This window comes from Muscardinus avellanarius, assembly GCF_963383645.1.
Source record: "Muscardinus avellanarius genome assembly, chromosome: 8".
In the NCBI taxonomy this organism is placed as follows: Eukaryota; Metazoa; Chordata; class Mammalia; order Rodentia; family Gliridae; genus Muscardinus; species Muscardinus avellanarius.
The window spans coordinates 26152005-26170291 of record NC_137794.1 but is presented as its reverse complement, the minus strand read 5'-3'; the positions used below and the strand labels follow the sequence as shown (position 1 = coordinate 26170291).

The following is an 18287-nucleotide window of genomic DNA, read 5'->3' as shown; positions in this document are numbered from 1 at the left end:
TGGGAGGCTGAGACAGGAGGATTGCACAGGTTCAAAGCCAGCCTCAGCTACTGAGTGAGGCTCTCAGCAACTTAGTGAGACCCTGTTTCCAAATAAAGTATAAAATAGGTCTGGGAGTATAGCCCAAAGGTAGAAAGCCCCTGGATTCCACCCCCAGTACCAAAAACAAAAAACAAACAAACAAACAAAAAATAGGGCTGGGGATATAGCCCAGAGATAGAAGTCCCTAGGTTATAACCCTAATACTACCCTACCACACAAAGAAAGAGATTTGCATGATAAACAAGTGAACAAATCTAGAGCTCTAATGCACAAGAGAACTATAATTAATAAAACTGTAGTGCATTAAGAATTTTAGAAAATAAGTGGATTTTAGCTAATTTTGTCATGCCTATGCACATGTACACATAAATAACCATTAGATGATTAATATGTTAATCTGTTTCACTACAGTAATCAATGTTCTATTTTATAAGTATCTCATAATATCAAGTGAGTTGTAAAGCTCAAATATACACAATTTATTTTTAAAAAGAAATAATATATATGGATGAAATGGTATAATCTCTGGAATTTGTTTATAAATATATGGATGATGAAACAAGACTGGGCATTAGTTTCATTGTAGAAACTAACAAATATGTATACACTTAAAATTTTCCATATAATATATAATAAAATAATAATTTAAATATCAGGACTAGATTTACATATATAAATACAATTTATACTTTGAGAAATCCTCAAAATATGTGATCTTGTAATAAAAGCAAATTTGTATAAATGTTATAACAATCTTATAACAGAGTGATTTATTTTTTTCAAAAAAAAATCTTTATGTTCCCTTATTGGAGCAAGATTACTGACTGGCATACTGTGATGTATTTACTAAACAGAGACCTGTGCAAAAATGATATACTGTCCATCCAGACAGATTTTGGTTACACTTTGCCTATAGATGGAATAGTTCCATATCTAAAGTTTTATATCAAAAAGCTTTGAATGTGACCAGGCTGTCCATTAATTTACCTCTGAAAAAGTGACATTTAGTTTCAAGTTATATTTTACAGCATTATAAAGCTTACGCATTTGGTAGCCTCCCAAAATGTTATTCTCTGCACAATGGCATCGAGCAGAGAGCAGTCCATCATCCCACCCAGATTCACACAGTGGATTTGAGAGCTTCATGCTGGATACCTGAGACTTAAGACAAAAACATATTTCCGGCCACCAACACCAACTTCTTGCTATGAGAGCTCATCTTCTTGGCCACTTTAGAGTGTCAATGAAGACATGCCAGCAATTGTCCCATGTGCAACTTGGCATTACAGCACCAGGTCTGCTTGATGGTGGTGGCAGGTGTAATTTATTATATCCAGGCCTATTTTTCCTAAAAACTGCAAATTTAAGATAAAAATCAAGAGTACAACTCAGAACTCAGTTTTGAGTTTCTGGCATCCCAAATGACATGAGTATTTTCAGAAACCAACAGCAAATTTGTAGCTATGTGCTACGGGGTTGGGGCACGACGGGACGACACACCACGCACAGTCTAAATGTATACCATTTCAGTATGTTCCACATATAAATAAAATTAAAACAAAATAAAGAAAAAAGAAAGAAAAGAAAAATTTTAGACCTGGGTGTGGTGATGCATGCCTGCAATCACAGTACTTCAGAGGGTGAGGCAGGAGGAATGCAGTTTTGAAGAGAGCCTCAGGAAGAAGGCTCCATTATTATCCTCTGCTTCAATTAAGCCAGAGTATAGATTAACAAAATGAGCTTTATAATTTCAATTCTTTTTATGTTATCCCCTTTGCCTATTGGGTTTTTTTCCTCACTTGTAACAAGTCTTCTAAAAGTTCATGTGTCAGATATAAATAACATCTATGAAGATGTTCCTAATAATCTCCACATAAAAGTATTTCATTTCTCTAAACTTCCACATTTGGTCTCTTGTTGTATCAGAGCTACCCATTGCTAAAACTAGTTCTGTATCTGTTGACCCTCTTTCTTTTCATTGGCTCCCTATAAACTATACCTAGATGATAAACACTAATGATATAAAGGAGCTCATAGCACACTGTGCTAACAGGTCATGAGTATGACACTTTGCTGCAAAATGAAACAGATATAAAATGGTGGTAGCATTTAATCTACTTGAGAACAACCAAACTGTCAGGTCAAATTCCTCTTAAGATTATTATTTTCAGCCTCTATTTTAAGTCCAGCAAAAGCCATTTAGCCCTATAGCACACTCTATACTGTGAAGAGAGGAAGGCTAAGTGTAGGCAGGGAGGCAGGAAGCAGATGGAAACTAAGGAAACTGAATTCAGGTGAACTGAAGCAACAGGATATAAAATACAACACAGAGCTAGAGGCTCTTGATACTGTGTGATCAAAGCTCTGTGGCCTCTGAATCTAAAAGGAAAAACATCAAATGATAAGAAGTCTCAAGAATAGTAAATACACAAAAAGACTATATAGTGGTCTCTATAAGATTATTATAGCCACTGTTATCACCAGTGTCATCAGATTCCAAGGAAGTTTCTGCCAGATAATAAGTAGGATGTAATGAGATGCCTTTTCATAATCCAAACACACAAACAAATATTTTGGATCCCTTTGGAATAATACTTCAAGATGACTTATTACTGCTGCCAGAAAGGAGAGTCCCTATCTAGTCTCCAGATCCAAAGCTAAGAATGTTAAATTACAATAACAACAATAGGTCCTGGGTGGTAGTAGGATGCCATAGCATAGGGAAATGGGAACTCCGAAGGCTAGAACAGCTATTTTTTGGCAGGCAGTACATCAGAAAACTTCCAAGGCCAGGGGTTCCTTTGAAATACATAGGTGAATATATTTTTGAAAATAGAAAAATGCTGGGCGTGGTGACGCACACTTGTAATCCCAACATTCGGGAGGCTGAGACCGGAGGATTGCAGTTCACTGACAGCCTCAGCTACTTAGTGAGACCCTCCACAACTTAGTGAGAACCTGTCTCAAAATAAAGAAAAAAAAATTGGGCAAGGGGTGTAGCTTGGAGGTCAATGCCTCTGAGTTCCATCCCCAGACCCGCAAAAAAATAAAAAATAATTAAAAAAAAAATAGAAACAGGATGCTGCCAATGTAGTGGAAAATTACCTGATTCTTTCATTTCTGTACATCTTTTACTTTCAGGTCAGATTTTCTTGCTTACAGCCAATGGTTTCAGCCAAATAAGGAATGAAGAATAGAAATGATTTCCAATTCATTAAAAGTGGATTATAAAGATAAAATTGTACAGATCTACAAAGTACTTTTTATTTTACAGTACTGGGGATGAAACCCAGGGGCATTCTACCTCTGAGCTACACCCTCAGCTTCATTTTTTATTCTTTATTTTGAAATGGGGTCTCACTAAGTTGCAAAGGGCCTTACTAAGTAACTGAGGCTGTCCGTGAACCGTGATCCTATCTCAGCCTCCCAAATGCCGGCCAATATTTTTAAAAATATATTTAGCCGGGCGTGGTGGCGCACGCTTGTAATCCCCGCGCTTGGGAGGCAGAGACAGGAGGATCGCGCTGGTTCGGAGCCAGCCTCGCTGGTTTAAGAGACCCTGTTTCTACATAAAGTTAAAAACTAGGTCTGGGAGTGTAGCCCGTGGGAGTGTAGCCCAGAGGTAGAAGGGCTTCCAGGAACCCCAGTACCACCAAAAAAAAAAAAAAAAAAAAAAAATATATATATATATATATATATATATATATATATATATATATTTAAAAATCACTTATTTTGGCAAGATACACATAATTACATAAATTTATCATCTTAACCATTTTTAAGTATGTAGTTAGATAAAAAACAGACACTGAGCTGGGTGTGGTGGCGCATGCATGTAATCCCCATGCTTGTGAGTCAGAAACAGGAGGATGGCGCAGGTTTGAAGCCAGCCTCGCGGGCTTAAGAGACCCTGTTTCCAAATAAAAATATAAAAATGGCTCTAGGAGTATAGCCTGGAAATAAGTAGAAGGGTTTCCAGGAACTCCAGTACCACCACACACACACACACACACACACACACACACACACACACACACAAAACAAACAAAAAAAACCAGACACTGAAGTTTTTCTACATATCTATTCAAATAGGAATTAAATGATTAAATGAAAAGATAAGTGATTGTAAAGGATAAGCCTGACTCTGGACAATTTCTAGTTAAGAAAGTGCTGATTTCCACTGATCCTGCATTTTACCTTCCACTTAATGGCATTATTATAAACTTAGTTTTCTGCCGCTTCTACTTCCTCTTCCTCGGCACTTGCGTGTGTGAAAGATTCGCGTGCAAAAAGTTGGCTGGCTTAAAGGAAGCAGTGCCCCAAGGGAAAGTGTTGTCTCTGGCCAGAGTACTCCCCCACTCTTAGATATTCTTTCATAACTATTATTCTTTTGGTAATGATTCTTTTAACTTTCCACACGAATTGCTCCGGTGATGTAAGATCAGGACTGTGGGAGAAACTGAGTCCGTGGAAAATAAATTTTCTAGTAATTTGTCTGAGCCTTTAAACGCCCTCAGCTTTGCTCAAGATGTAGAATCCAGATGCCGTGGCTACAACAATTCCAAGTGCAGAATTCCTCTCTATCTCTGACCTTCATTCTAATCATTAACCTATGGTAAAAGCCTTAAGAGTCAGCTGAAGTCATTAGCCCTAAAAACTTGCAAGGGAGGCAACCGGTGCCCCTGTTTACCCCCTCCTTGTGATCCGGCTTAGATACAGAGAAGATAAACTTTGTGTGCGACTTCAAAGCAGCCTAGTTGATGAGCAGCCAATACTGCCTGATACAATAGAGCCGAAAGGCTAGGAAGATTCTTGACCTTTACACCCAGTATGTGCGCTGCCCGAGACAGGGAGCCGCCACGTGGTTAAGAAATGAATATGTCAGAACAAAGGACAGATATAATAAATGTGTAGGTGTGAAGAAAGAAAATATGGTGAAAATAAGAAAGCATTTTTGTATGAAGAAGAGTTTATCCTAAGATTGTCCCAAATGGGAAAGAGAATCAGGATAATCAAAAAGAGTAAAAGGAAGTTGCAGAAGGTTTGTGGTAGGAAAATGGATTATTAAAAGAGGAATAGGCTTCTAATAAGCCTATCGTTTGAGGAAAAGTGCTCGGCAGCTAGAGAAGTACATCTGACAATTAAATCTAAAAACTTCATGTTACTTTTTGGTGTTTATCTACTAAACTGTGTTGTGAGCTTGTTTAAGCTTTCAGACTTTGGATGGCAATGCGGACGAAACCTGGGAGACCTCCATCGCAGCCCCTTGGATCACCATATCTTCCCATGCCAGCCATATGGACTAAGCCCTAGGAATGGAAAGTTCCAAAAAGAGTTAAAGGAGATTCCATGAGAGGCCGCATTCTCCAAGCCCTAGGCATGCCTGTACCTTCTGGAATTTGCCCTTTGGAGCCGCCTGTCTGCAAGGGTAAGGGGCTCAAGGGCAGGGGGCTGGATTTGGTCACAGGATCGGGGAGGTAATCTTGAATGCTAGACTAGTGTCCTTTTACTTTGTTTACATGTCCTTCACTATTGTTTTGTGGTGATTACACTTTTTTTTCTTTTTTTTAACTATTAATCTCACTGGTGAAGGATATAAATTTTCCTGGGTTCTTGTAATAAAGTGTCAATTGCACAAGAGGCAGTTGTAGCGTTATTTCTTCAGATTCCTCTCTCCCAAGCCCCCAGGGATGAGACCCCATGCTTACTGGGACTTGAAGAATCTGTTACTTGTCAAGGGAAAGAAATCACTGTAGGACTTAAGCCCTGCAGGACTGCAACCGAAGCCTTTGCCCACCTTTCTGAGAATCTCGGTTCCGAGCGGACTCAGTGCCCATATTCAGTGCCCGGCTGAGCCAGTCCGCCGTACTTTTCCATATATAATAACTATATTATTTTATATTATTTTCTTTGGGCACTTAAGTAAAACTGTTGAGGAAAAGATTTTGTGTCTTTATAAAAAAAAAAACACCCTGATATCACTGGTAACTTCCTGCGGGCTCCACATCACACAGGTAGGTATTCATTCTTCACCAAGAGACAGTTTCATGGTACTGTATTTTGTCTGAATCTGGAATTCTCAAGTAAGTGATGATATTGCCCCTAATGAGTCATTTAGCAATGTCTGAAGATACTGTTACCTGTTGAGACTGCTAAGATGCTGTATAACACCTTATATAACACAGGCCAGCCCCCTACCACTGTATCTCTAGTTCCCAATAGAGTGCTTGGCATGTAGTAGTTTCTTAGAATGTAGAATGAAGAGTCCAGTCCGCCGAGGTGGTGCACACTTATAATCCCAGCGCTTGGGAGGCTTAGACAGAAGGATCGCACAGGTTCGAAGCCAGCCTCAACCACTTAGTGAGACCCTGTTTTCAATAAAGTACAAAATAAGTCTGGGAGTATAGCCCAGAGGTAGAAAAGCCCTTGGACTCCACCTCCAGTACCACACACAAAAAAAAAAAAAAAAAAAGGAAAAAAGGAAAAAGAAAGAATGTCAAATGAATATGAGAAAACTGAGACAAAGGCTGGTCAAACATCTAGTAAACAGCAGTGCTGAGAATCGAATTAAATCAAAATTTTCAAACCCAGTCTATATTCATCCATCTTTCTCCTCTAGTATCAGTGCCATGTCACCATCACTATGAACTGTATTATGTCATGAGACTCTAATGTACCAATAAAAGTATTCTTTAAAAAGCATTTGCCTTATTAATCACTTGATTCACTGAATTTTTAGATTTATAGTTCTTCCAGCACAGTAGGTAAAGCTGGTTTCTGAAAACCCAATGAATAAAAGATGCTGGCATACCACAAAAATGTACACCTCAATGAGACTTAAATAAAATAGGGCTGTGGGTATAGCTTGGAGGTAAAATGCCCCTGGGTTAAATTTCCAGCACAAAAAACAAACAAACAAAAACAGGTGCATACTTGTAATCAGTACTTAGGAGGCTGAGAAAGAGAGATCACAAATTCAAGCCCAGATTGGACAACTTAGCTAGACACTGTCTCAAGAATTTTAAAAGGGTTAGGAATGCTGGGCGTGTTTTTTTTCACTCAGCAAGGCCCCCACAATCAGCAGCAGGAATCCCAAATCTCTGCAGACTGGGCAAGAAAAACAGCTGAGGTGTGAACTGGGTTTATATAACCTATAGGCTGAAGGGAAACTGTAAAAAGAAGTATGAAGATGCCTCACTGTTCACACACCCAGTATGCCTCTTTTAGGGTCTTGGTGCAGACACCCCATTCCCAGGTGAGTTCTGTGTCCCATTTTCACAATAAACAAAAGATGGCAATTATTTGCGAATAAGGCTGCAAAATATACTTAGTCAAACAGCAATAGCATACTTTTAGTGGTAAAATCCATTTTTTTAACAGGAAGAAAAACTAACATCTTACCAAGTATAACAATAAGGTAATATGTAAATTATTTTGAAATTGATAATTTTTAGAAACAAAAGATAAAACCTAATAAGGATTTTAAAAACGTTTGTAATCAAATATTAAAATATTTAGCACCTGGATTTTTTATTTAATTTTTTATTGGGGCATTATATTCATACATGATATTGAGGTAAAAATCTTGTGTGTACATACATGTACACATCACCGATTTAACCCCTACCCAATTCCCACCCCATTCCCTCCCCGTACTTCCGTCCCTTGCTTGGCTTAGTGGTTGACTTCGATATATTTAAGTACATTGTGTGTTTTAGAGAATTTCCTTCTTCCCCCTCCCATCCCCTCATTTAGGTTGTCTTGTTTGCTCCTCTATAGGATTTCCTTTTTCATCTAGAGTCCTTCCTATGACCTATTTCTCCTTAGCTTTCACAATCAGATGCTTTCACAATCAGATGCCTTTCACAGAAGGCATCTGATTTCTTATTTTTTGTAACACCTAGATTTAATGAGTTACTTAATTCAGTAAGCTATCGCTAAAAAAACAATAGTAATAATCAACCTTAACTAAAAGTATAGTATATAATAAAATAAAACTGAATTTTTAAAAAATTTAACCACTAAAACTAAGGATGCTGCTTTTACTGACAATACTCTTAGGCTTTACATATTTCTAGGCTTATATGATGAAATGTGTTCAAAGATAAGCCACTATGTCTATAACCAAACCTTTTACCACAGTACTAAGTCCTCCTTATCTCTAGCTTGCCTATCACCTTGATCCTGCCTATTACTGCCAGAATACCCCTATGAATTAGGTGCATCACCTGCTTTAGAAACTCAAGTGCTGCCACAGCCTTCCCTCTGAAAAAATACACATCTACAATTTGAGTTCTGTCTTTCATTCTGGCCTTATTTTTCACTACTCTTATACATAGGCATATATCCTTTTTCACTCACACTTTTTTTTTCCAGTACTGGGGATTGAACCCAGGAGCATTCTACCTGCGAGCTACACCCCAGCCCTATATTTTATTCTTTGTTTTGAAAGAGTACCTCACTAAATAGCTGAGGCTGGCTTTGAACTTGCAATCCTCTTGTCTCAGCCTCCCAAGTACTGAGATTATAAGCGTAGGCCCCCAAGCTCAGGTCACAGTAGTCTAAATATACTCCATTTCTAGTTGCTATGCCTATCTTCAGTCTGCTGCCGCAAACAAATGTACTTCTACCTTCCACCGTAATCCTACCTACTCTTCAACATCTAGATCAACTGTTATAAACCACGAGTTTTTTTCTAAAGTCCCTATTAGGTATGAGCTCTTCATTTTCTAAATGTTCACTAAAGTCTGACTATATGAAAGCTAAAAACGCCACTCTGGAGTTGGGTGCAGCAGTGTAACCTGTAATCCCAGCTACTCAGGAGTCTGAAGCAGGAAGAACACAATTTCAAGGCCAGCCTGGGCAACTTAGCAAGATCTCATCTCAAAAACAAAAACAACAGAAAAAAACATTTTCTATGTCATTCATAAGAGAACACTTGTCCTTGAGGAATTCAGATGATATACACCCACATTTCATTAATGATTAAAAATCACATAAGGATCAATAAGACCAGCTAGAAGAATATGTTTACCATACAGTAGTTACCCAAAAATTACCTACTGAAAGAATGCTTACTTTTATATCATAAATATCCAGGTCATTGACATAAAGAGAAATTTACCTTTTCAGTTGTAAGTGGTTTTGTAGGCTTTTCTGGCTCTTTTTCTCTCTTTTTCTCTTCCTTCTTTTTTTCCTTTTCTTTCTAAAACATAACCCAAAGTTTTGATAAGTTTACTTTTTTTTTTTACATAGGCAACTTTTAATTTATGCTTTTTAAAATTAGTTTGAATCATCATTTGAGAAAGGTAGAAAAATTCCATGTTTACAATGCCCAGGTGCTACTGAAATAAAAAAACTAAATATAGTAAATGCACATTCATTAAAGTTACATGTTGATTACAAAATACAGAGTATCTAAAAAAAAAACTATGATAGAAGTGACACAATTTTGAACTTCTTTGTTATTTTAGGACCTGTTTTGTGCTTAAACAAATGTGAACTCCATTAAGCAATTTCTCCCTAAATCCTTTCACGAGGTTATGCAAGTATGATGTTGAGCTTTGAATAAGAAGAAAAAGCCAACTATCCAATGAAACAGACTTCCTTATCACACAGGTGAAGACCAATTATAATAAGTAAACATGGGGGTAAAAGCATAAAATCACACAATATATGGAGGCATCATTATAGTTTTATTGGATTTTTATCTTTTCTTTCTTTTTTTTTTTTTTTTGCAGTACTGGGGATTGAGCCTAGGGGCATTCTACCTCTGAGTAACATCCTCAGTCCTATTTTTTCTTCTTTATTTTGAAACAGGGTCTCACTAAGTTGTGGAGGGCCTCACTAAGTAGCTGAGGTTGTCCGCGAACCTGCGATCCTCCTGTCTCAGCCTCTCGAGTACTGGGATTACAAGTGTGCACCACCATATCTGGCTTAGTTTTGTTTTTTAAATATGGCAAATATATTTTGTGAAAAAATGCTAAAGACAGTACATGGGGATCAGAGCCAACTGACTAGTGTAAGGCAATTGAAGTATACTATAGTGGTACTTATAATGCTTACAATTTGCATTTCTAGAACAAATGAGACAGGAAGTGATATTTAAAAATTAAAAATAAAGCAGGGTGTGTAATCCCAGTACTTGGGAGGCTAAGACAGGAGGATCACAGGTTTGCAGCCAGCCTCAGCAGCCTAGTGAGAACCTATTTCAAAAATAAAAATAGGGCTGGGGGTGTAGGTAGGTACCTCTAGACTGTAGGACAGTCTAGAGGTAGAATGTCCCTGGATTCAATCCCCAGTACCATAACAACACACACACACACACACACACACACACACACACACACACACACACAAATAATGATGATGATTAAAAACAGTAACAAAGTGGGGTGTGGTGGTATACATCTATAATTTAGGTCCAGGTATAGCCTCAGCAACTTAGTAAGACCCTGTTTTAAAATAAAAATTTTAAGAGGGCTAGGGGTATAGCTTGAAGATAGAATGCCCCATGATTCAATTTTTTAAAAAGGGAAAAAAAAGCCAGCCATGGTGGCACACGCTTGTAATCCCAGCACTTGGGATTGTGGTTCAAGGACAGCTTCAGCTACTTTAGGCCTTTTACAACTCAGTGAGACCCTGTTTCAAAAATAAAGAATAAAAAATAGGGCTGGGGGTATACTGAGGTAGAATGCCCCCTGGGTTCCACCCCTAGTACCACAAAAAAATAAATAAACATATAAATAAATAAATAAATAAAACAGCAAAAAAACCTTACAAAATTACATCATCTGCAAAAAGTAGATTATGCTAAGTGAGATCAGCTCAGTCTTCAAAATTCAAGGATTGTATGTTTTCTCTCACATGAGGAACCTTTCCTAATCCTTAGTCTCCTGCAGCAAACAGGCAAAGATGACTGGGAAAGAGAGGAGGATAAACACACAGACCTTAGTCAAGACACCCAACAGCTGAATCGGAAGCTATGCATTTAAAATGGTGTTTGATGCAACCTCTGTCAGACTAAATTTGCCATATATAAACTGGAAAATACGCTGGCAATTCCTAGGCTATAATGTGAGAAAAATACTAAAAATTCAAAGGGCTTTGTGACCATTCATATAAATGAGTGGCAAAACTACACTGTTTGAGAGTATGTACACCAGTATAACATTATGAAGAAAAGAAAGGAAATGTTGATGACAACAACAATGATAAAAGTTTGGATGTTAATTAACCATAAGGAGAAGGAATAAGGTTATAAAAAGGGAAAGTAACATGGGCGCTGTGGAGGTATTACAACGTTCAGTTTATACAGTGATAGTTACACACTGACATATTTATAAGTATTAAATTAGACATATTTAATATGCATTTTAGTATTAAAAGAAAAAGCCACTAAAAACTTCAAAAACAGAACTCTGCAAACTGTAAAGCACTACACAAATATGAAACATTATAATTTTAGTATTTGCTCTATGATATAAAACAAAAAAGAAAAAAACTTGGTCTTTGTCGCAAATTTTAAAAGAAATTCATAGCAAAGATCTTTATGGTGTGAATAAACAATGTTTGAGCCAGACAGGGTGGCACATGCTTGTAATCCCAGTACTTGGGAGGCGGAGACAGGAGGATTGCAGGTTCGCGGCCAGCCTCAGCTACTCAGTGAGGCACTTCACAACTTCGTGAGACCCTATTTCCAAATAAAGAATTAAAAATAGGTGGGGGGGGGCGCTTGGAGGTAGAATGCCCCTGGGTTCCATACCCTTGTACCTAAATAAATAAATGTTTCCAGCTGCAAGTTTAAAAACAGCAGAACTATTCTAAAGCATTTCTCTTAAGAATCTTTTATTGCCCTTTAATATAAAGCAATGAGTATAGCCAGGTATTTTGGCTCATACCTGCAATTCCCATACTGGGAGATTAAGACAGGAGGACTGCAGGTTTCAGAACTACTTTGGCAACTTAGTGAGAACCTGTTTCAAAATAAAAAGGGCTATAAGTGTAGCTTGGAGGTAGAATACCCCTAAATTCAATCTCTACTATCAATTAAAAAAATAAAGCAATGAGTGAAATAATAATCTACAAATCAGTGAGAACATTTTAGCTGCCCCAACAAATAGTGTAGCAAAAGGAGAATATGTTGCTAGAATTTCCAACTTAAATCTGGTTAAAAAGTTTATATCTAAGGCTCCTAAAGACTGATTCTCTAAAGCCACTTGTTTCAATAATGCTTTTCAGATACAAGATGAAAGGTAACATAAAACCTGACTTTTTTCATTAAACGGATAAAACCTAAAGAACAATCTATGTGCTTTAGTTATCATATGAGATTATGTCAGTACTGGCATTCTGCCATGAATAGTAAGGATACTAACATAGTCTAAGACAGATAAAAGACCTCCTAGAAAGTTAAGTACATTTCCCTAAAAATATTTTTATAACTGTCCAAGTACCTGGACTTCAGACTGAAAAAAAGAGAGATGTGAATCTTTAAGGATAACTAGATGCATTACTATTGGTAGGTAACTCAACAATAACCCAAATCAAAACCTTCATGTCCAAAACCCAACTACCACTTATTGGTTCCTTATCATCTAGTTTAATCCTTCTCTTATAAATGAACAAACAAAATCTTAAAGTAATTCTCAAAGTAACACAGTTAATCGGGGTCCCTTTGGACTGAGGGACTACAGACCCCAAACACTCAAGTCTCGCCCTTCAGTGTGGTCCAGTGGAGCTTTGCTGTTCTTGGTATTCTTACCACAACAGCTTAACATTTACTGAACCCTTATTATGTGCCAGGCACTATTTTGACTCATTTACTCCTCATAACAATTTTATGAGGTATATAATATTATCTCAACTTTAGAAATGGAGAACAAATGAGATATACAAAAATCTTTTTTATATTAGAAGATGTTTTCTAGATATTATTAGTAAAGTTTGATGAAGAAAGCAATGTAATAGTGTATACTCACTAGCTTCACAACTCAGAACAGTTGTTTATTCCTGTGGTCTGAATATTTGTACTGGGGATGGTACCTGAGGAGTTCTGCCTCCAAGCTATGATTCTTTGCTTCTTTCCCTAACTTGCTACTTCAGCCATGACATTCAACTTGAGACTCCCAAGCACCATTCTTTGTCTATGTTTTTTCATGTTTTATGAAAAATAAGCATTGTGCTTTGCCCATTTTTCTTTTTGATACTGGGGATTGAACCCAGGAGTATTCTACCTGAGCTACTTTCCCAGCCTTATTTTTTATTCTTTATTTTGAAACAGGGTCTCACTAAGTTGCAAAGGGCCTCACTAAGTCACTGAGGCTGACTGAGAACCTGTGATCGATCGTCTTGTCTCAACCTCCCAAATGCTGGGATTACAAGCGTGGGCCACCACACCTGGCTCTTTGCTCATTTTTCAATGCCCCCCCAAGCTTCTTTCTGTTTCTACTTGGAATGCCTCCTAATCCTTGTACCTAATACTCATTCAGAGACTAAGACACATTATAAAAGTATGCCTCCTGTATTAATAGCAGCACAGTGAGTGTTCCTGAATCACCGCATGTACAATATTACATTATAAACTGCTATACACTTGTCTGTTTTCCTCCATTAGATGTAAGCTGCTGCTGCTTTTCTTTTGCAAGTCTGGAGATAGAACATAGGGACATTCGACCTCCGAGCTACACCCCCTGCCCTATTTTTTATTCTTTATTTTGAAACAGGGTCTCACTAAGTTGCAGAGGGCCTCACTAAGTCGCTAGGGCTGTCCATGAACCGTGATCCTCCGGTCTCCGTCTCCCAAATGCTGAGATTATAAGCATGTGCAACCACACGCTTGTTTGTATATCTTATTTGTCTTTATATTCCTCATGTCTAGCATACCATTTATCAGGGAGGAAACAGGAAAAATTTAAAATTAAAATAATGCTCAAGCTAATCCATTATGGCTCATGTAACAAAAGATAAAGTTAAAGAGAAAAAGGAACGCTGGGCGTGGTGGCGCACGCTTGTAATCCTCGAGCTTGGGAGGCGGAGACAGAAGGATGGCGCTGGTTTGGAGCCAGCCTTGCTGGCTTAAGAGACCTTGTTTCCAAATAAAATAATATAAAATAGGTCTAGGAGTGTAGCCCAGAGGTAGAAGGGCTCCCAGGAACCCCAGTACCACCAAAAGAGAAAGAGAAAGAGAAAGAGAAAGAGAAAGAGAAAGAGAAAGAGAAAGAGAAAGAGAAAGAGAAAGAGAGAGAGGGAAGAGGGGAGAGGGGATAGGGGATAGGGGAGAGGGGAGAGGGAGAGAGGGAAGAGAGGAAGAAGAGGGGAGAGGGGAGAGGGGAGAGGGGAGAGGGGAGAGAGAAGAGAGAGAGGAGGGGGGGAGGATTAAAACTCTCAAATACTTGCAGGGAAGACTTTAAAAATGCATAGCCGTAGTATGCACCCTAACAGCCACTTAAAATGTGTTCTGACAATTATTATTGATGATTCTAAACTCATGATCCCATAGTTATACATATATTTTTATAATGTATATACATCTGCATAATGGTTGCTATTGCTTCAAAAAATAAATGCAACATTAGTTTTTTTCTAGTGCTTATAGTAGCAAAGTCACAGAAAAAAATGTTTTAATCAAAGACTCTAGATCAAATAATTTAACAATAAATATAAAACCCTCCAATTTTATACTTCCAAATAAATTTTATACTAAAACTCTATTTTATACTTCCACATAAAGTATAAAATAGGTCTGGGAGTATTAGCCTGAAGGTAGAAAAGCCCCTGGGGTTCCACCCCTAGAACCACAAAAAAAATAAAATAAAGTTTAAAAAAGCTTCCTATAAATATAAGGGTTTTTTTTTTTTTTTTTTTTTTTTTTTTTGTGGTGGTGGTACTGGGGTTCCTGGAAGCCCTTCTACCTCCGGGCTCCACTCCCAGACCTATTTTATATTTCTGAAACAGGGTCTCTTACGCCAGCGCAGCTGGCTTCGAACCTGCGCAATCCTCCTGTCTCTGCCTCCCAAGCGCGGGGATTACAAGCGTGCGCCACCACGCCCGGATGTATAAATATAAGGTATTAATGGACATAATAATAAACTAATTGCTTGACTATTGAGATATATTTATGACCCAATAAATCAGTCATCTTGAAGTTAAATATAGACTAGAGCCCTTTATGCTTGTAGCACAGGAAAATATTAAATGGTTGTGTTTAACATATGTAACACTGGGAATTATTCAAAACATAAAACCTATTATAGGGCTCCCAGATAATGGCACTCTGCAAGAAGCAATCCACTCATCATTGAACACCATAATGCACATGGGCACAACACTACCATACCTCCAACTTGTTTTTCTCAACAGCAGCTTGCATAGAAGGAGAAGAAACCACAGGCTGAAGAGGCGCCTCAGAGGAGGAAATCTGTGGAGTGTAGATGAAAAGACAAGAAGGGGAGGAAGAAGAAGAAGGTAATCAGAACTGACAGGAATAGGAAAGTATGACATGCATTTCTGAAACATAAAAGCACTTAGAAGCATGTTAACAAAAATAATGCATCAAAAAGGAAAGCATTGCTTTTAAAAAATTTCCATAAGAAACTTTGAAAAGGAATTAGTACACAGCAGTGTATTATTTAAAATAGATTTCACTAACCTATAAATTTTAAAATTTACTCAGATATCTAAGATCATACCAAAAGAATGTGAAAAATAATCAAGCTACTTTGATAGTTTATTCTCAATGTTACTACTGAAGACATACTGTCCTAAGAAGCAGGAGAGCAAAAATGAGCTTTTGTGTTATAGTAACTTTTTTTTTTTGGTGGTGGTGGTACTGGGGGTGGAACCCAGAGGCTTTCTACCTCCGGGCTATACTCCCAGACCTTTTTTATATTTTATTTGGAAACAGGGTCTCACTAAGTTGCTGAGAGCCTCACTGAGTAGCTGAGGCTGGCTTCGAACCCGTGCGATCCTCCTGTCTCAGCCTCCCAAGCGCGGGGATTACAAGTGTGCACCACCACGCCTGGCTTTAGAGTAACTTTTAAGAATGGAAAATAAAACAGCTGAAATAGTAAAATTTAATTAAAATTTTAATCAACTAAGAACAGAAAAGGCTAGGACGAAAAAGTAGATTAATGTAGTATGACAGTTAAGCAAGCAGAAGACAGACTTATTATAAAGCAATTTATAGACTTCCTTTTCAAATCTGCAAGAAAACACCATTTCCAGTACTGCACTTGCTGAATTACGCCAAAACATTATGAGACAGTTATATATGCAGCAGAGGCAATTTATACACGAAAATGAGTTTAATCTGAAAGCTTTTCACACATCTTCCTACCCAATTTCTACATGGGTAGTTGATCACTTTAATAGAAGCATTATCTTCCTGCTCTCTTTTACTGCCAAAATATAACTGAAATACATTTACAAAATGCATAGTAGATCTTTGGAGCCATAAAACTGACATCTCTATACTGCCCTATCATATCAACTGTGTCTATGAGGATTTTTTTAAAAGGTGCTATTATAGATAAGTCATTATTTAATGTCAAAACACTGCAAGATGATAAGCCCTTCTTCAATCTGCTTGTTAAGTTAGTTATGACAGTAATTCTTGAATCACAACCCAGTACTATAAACTTCAGAGTCCCTCCTCCTTACACCATGTAGGCTCTGTTATAATCTAGTCATTTAATTACTACTAAAGCAAGTTCTATGTAGAAGAAAATAAATAATATAAAAAATTATAGCTCTTCCATTAAAATAAGGTCCAAAGCACCACAGTCTAGCTTAAAGTTGGTTTGTCCTACTGGATATTCATTTGCTATAGAGATCTTTAATTATAAGTTTATATAGAAAACCAGAGATAGCAATAAAATGGCTGAATTTGGTAGTGTATACCTTGTAATCCCAGTACTTGAGAAGCTGAGATAGGAGGAAGACAGATTCCAGACAAAGTTTAGCAACCTAGCAAGACTATTGGCAAGCTAGCAAGACACTATTTCCAAACAAAATATGAAAATAGGATTGGGGGTGTAGCTCAGAGGTAGAATGTCCCTTGGTTCAATCTCCAATACCCCCCAAAAAGCAATAAAATCACTTAAAAACTCATATAAAAGCAGAACATAAACATATTAAAGGGAAGAAGGATACCTACTAATCCTTAGAAAATAGCAAGATCATTTTCTTGTGAAAGTGCTTGTTATACTTTTGAGAAGATAATAAACTGATTTGGCAAATTTTAAAACTAAGAAGTGGTACTTTAAATTCTTATTCAATAAGTATTAGTGATTTAACAAATATTTTAATGTAAAAGAAAGTAAGGACGGAGTAAAAAAAATAATTTTTTTTGGTACTGGGGATGGAACCCAGGGACATTCTACCTCAAAGCTATACCCTCAGCTTCAGCCCTAACTTATTCTTTATTTTGAAATAGGGTTTCACTAAGTTGCAGAGGGCCTCACTAAGTAGCTGAGGCTGGCCATGAACCTGCAATCCTCCTGTCTCAGCCTCCCAAGTACTGGGATTACATGTGTGCCACCAGCCCAGCTAGTAAAAAATTTTAATGTAATGTTCTAGCTAAGAGAGAAAAAAGATACCTGTTCAGTACTAAAGAGAGGCAATGAAAAAGCCAACAGGAAGATCAACAAATTTTTTGTGGTCTACCCATACAATAAAAAATTTGCCAATATAAAAGGAATGGACTAAGAGTATATGCAAAAGCAAGGATGAATTTCAGTAAAATGCTGAAAGAAAGAAGTCAAACACAGATATCACAGTGTATTATATTACTTATGAAACTCTACAAGAAAATATAATCTACCACGATAAAAATCAAATCAGTGGTTATCTGGGACAGTGGTGGGAGATGATTAGCAAGGAGCACAAAGGAGCCTGTCTTTATTATGGTGGTTACACAGGGATGTGTATTTGTTAAAACTCAAAGAACTGTATCTGCCTTTTATAAGAAAAATAAAAGGAAAAAACATGCTCTTACAAATAGTTTTGTATTTTGTTTTGTTTTGTTTTGGTTTTGTTTTTTTTTTTTTTTTTGGTGGTACTGGGGTTCCTGGAAGCCCTTCTCCCTCCGGGCTACACTCCCAGACCTATTTTTATTTTTGGAAACAGGGTCTCTTAAAGCCAGCGCAGCTGGCTTTGAACCTGCGCGATCCTCCTGTCTCCGCCTCCCAAGCGCGGGGATTACAAGCGTGCGCCACCACGCCTGGCACAAATAGTATTTTAAG

The 18287-nt window shown here is 37.5% G+C and overlaps 1 protein-coding gene across 3 annotated transcripts in view; it reads right to left on the bottom strand.

Moving 5' to 3' along the window:
- SMAP1 (small ArfGAP 1) overlaps window positions 1-18287 on the bottom strand; it is a gene marked incomplete at both ends in the record, with an annotated part of 159748 nt that overhangs the window by 48079 nt on the left and 93382 nt on the right. For 2 of the 3 annotated variants that reach the window (XM_080699933.1, XM_080699934.1), the window contains one exon: window positions 9170-9250. In XM_080699933.1, coding sequence (XP_080556059.1) covers window positions 9170-9250 — 81 coding nt within the window. Of the gene's footprint in view, window positions 1-9169; window positions 9251-15382; window positions 15464-18287 lie in introns of all 3 variants that reach the window. The other variant, XM_080699932.1, reaches the window with a different exon arrangement.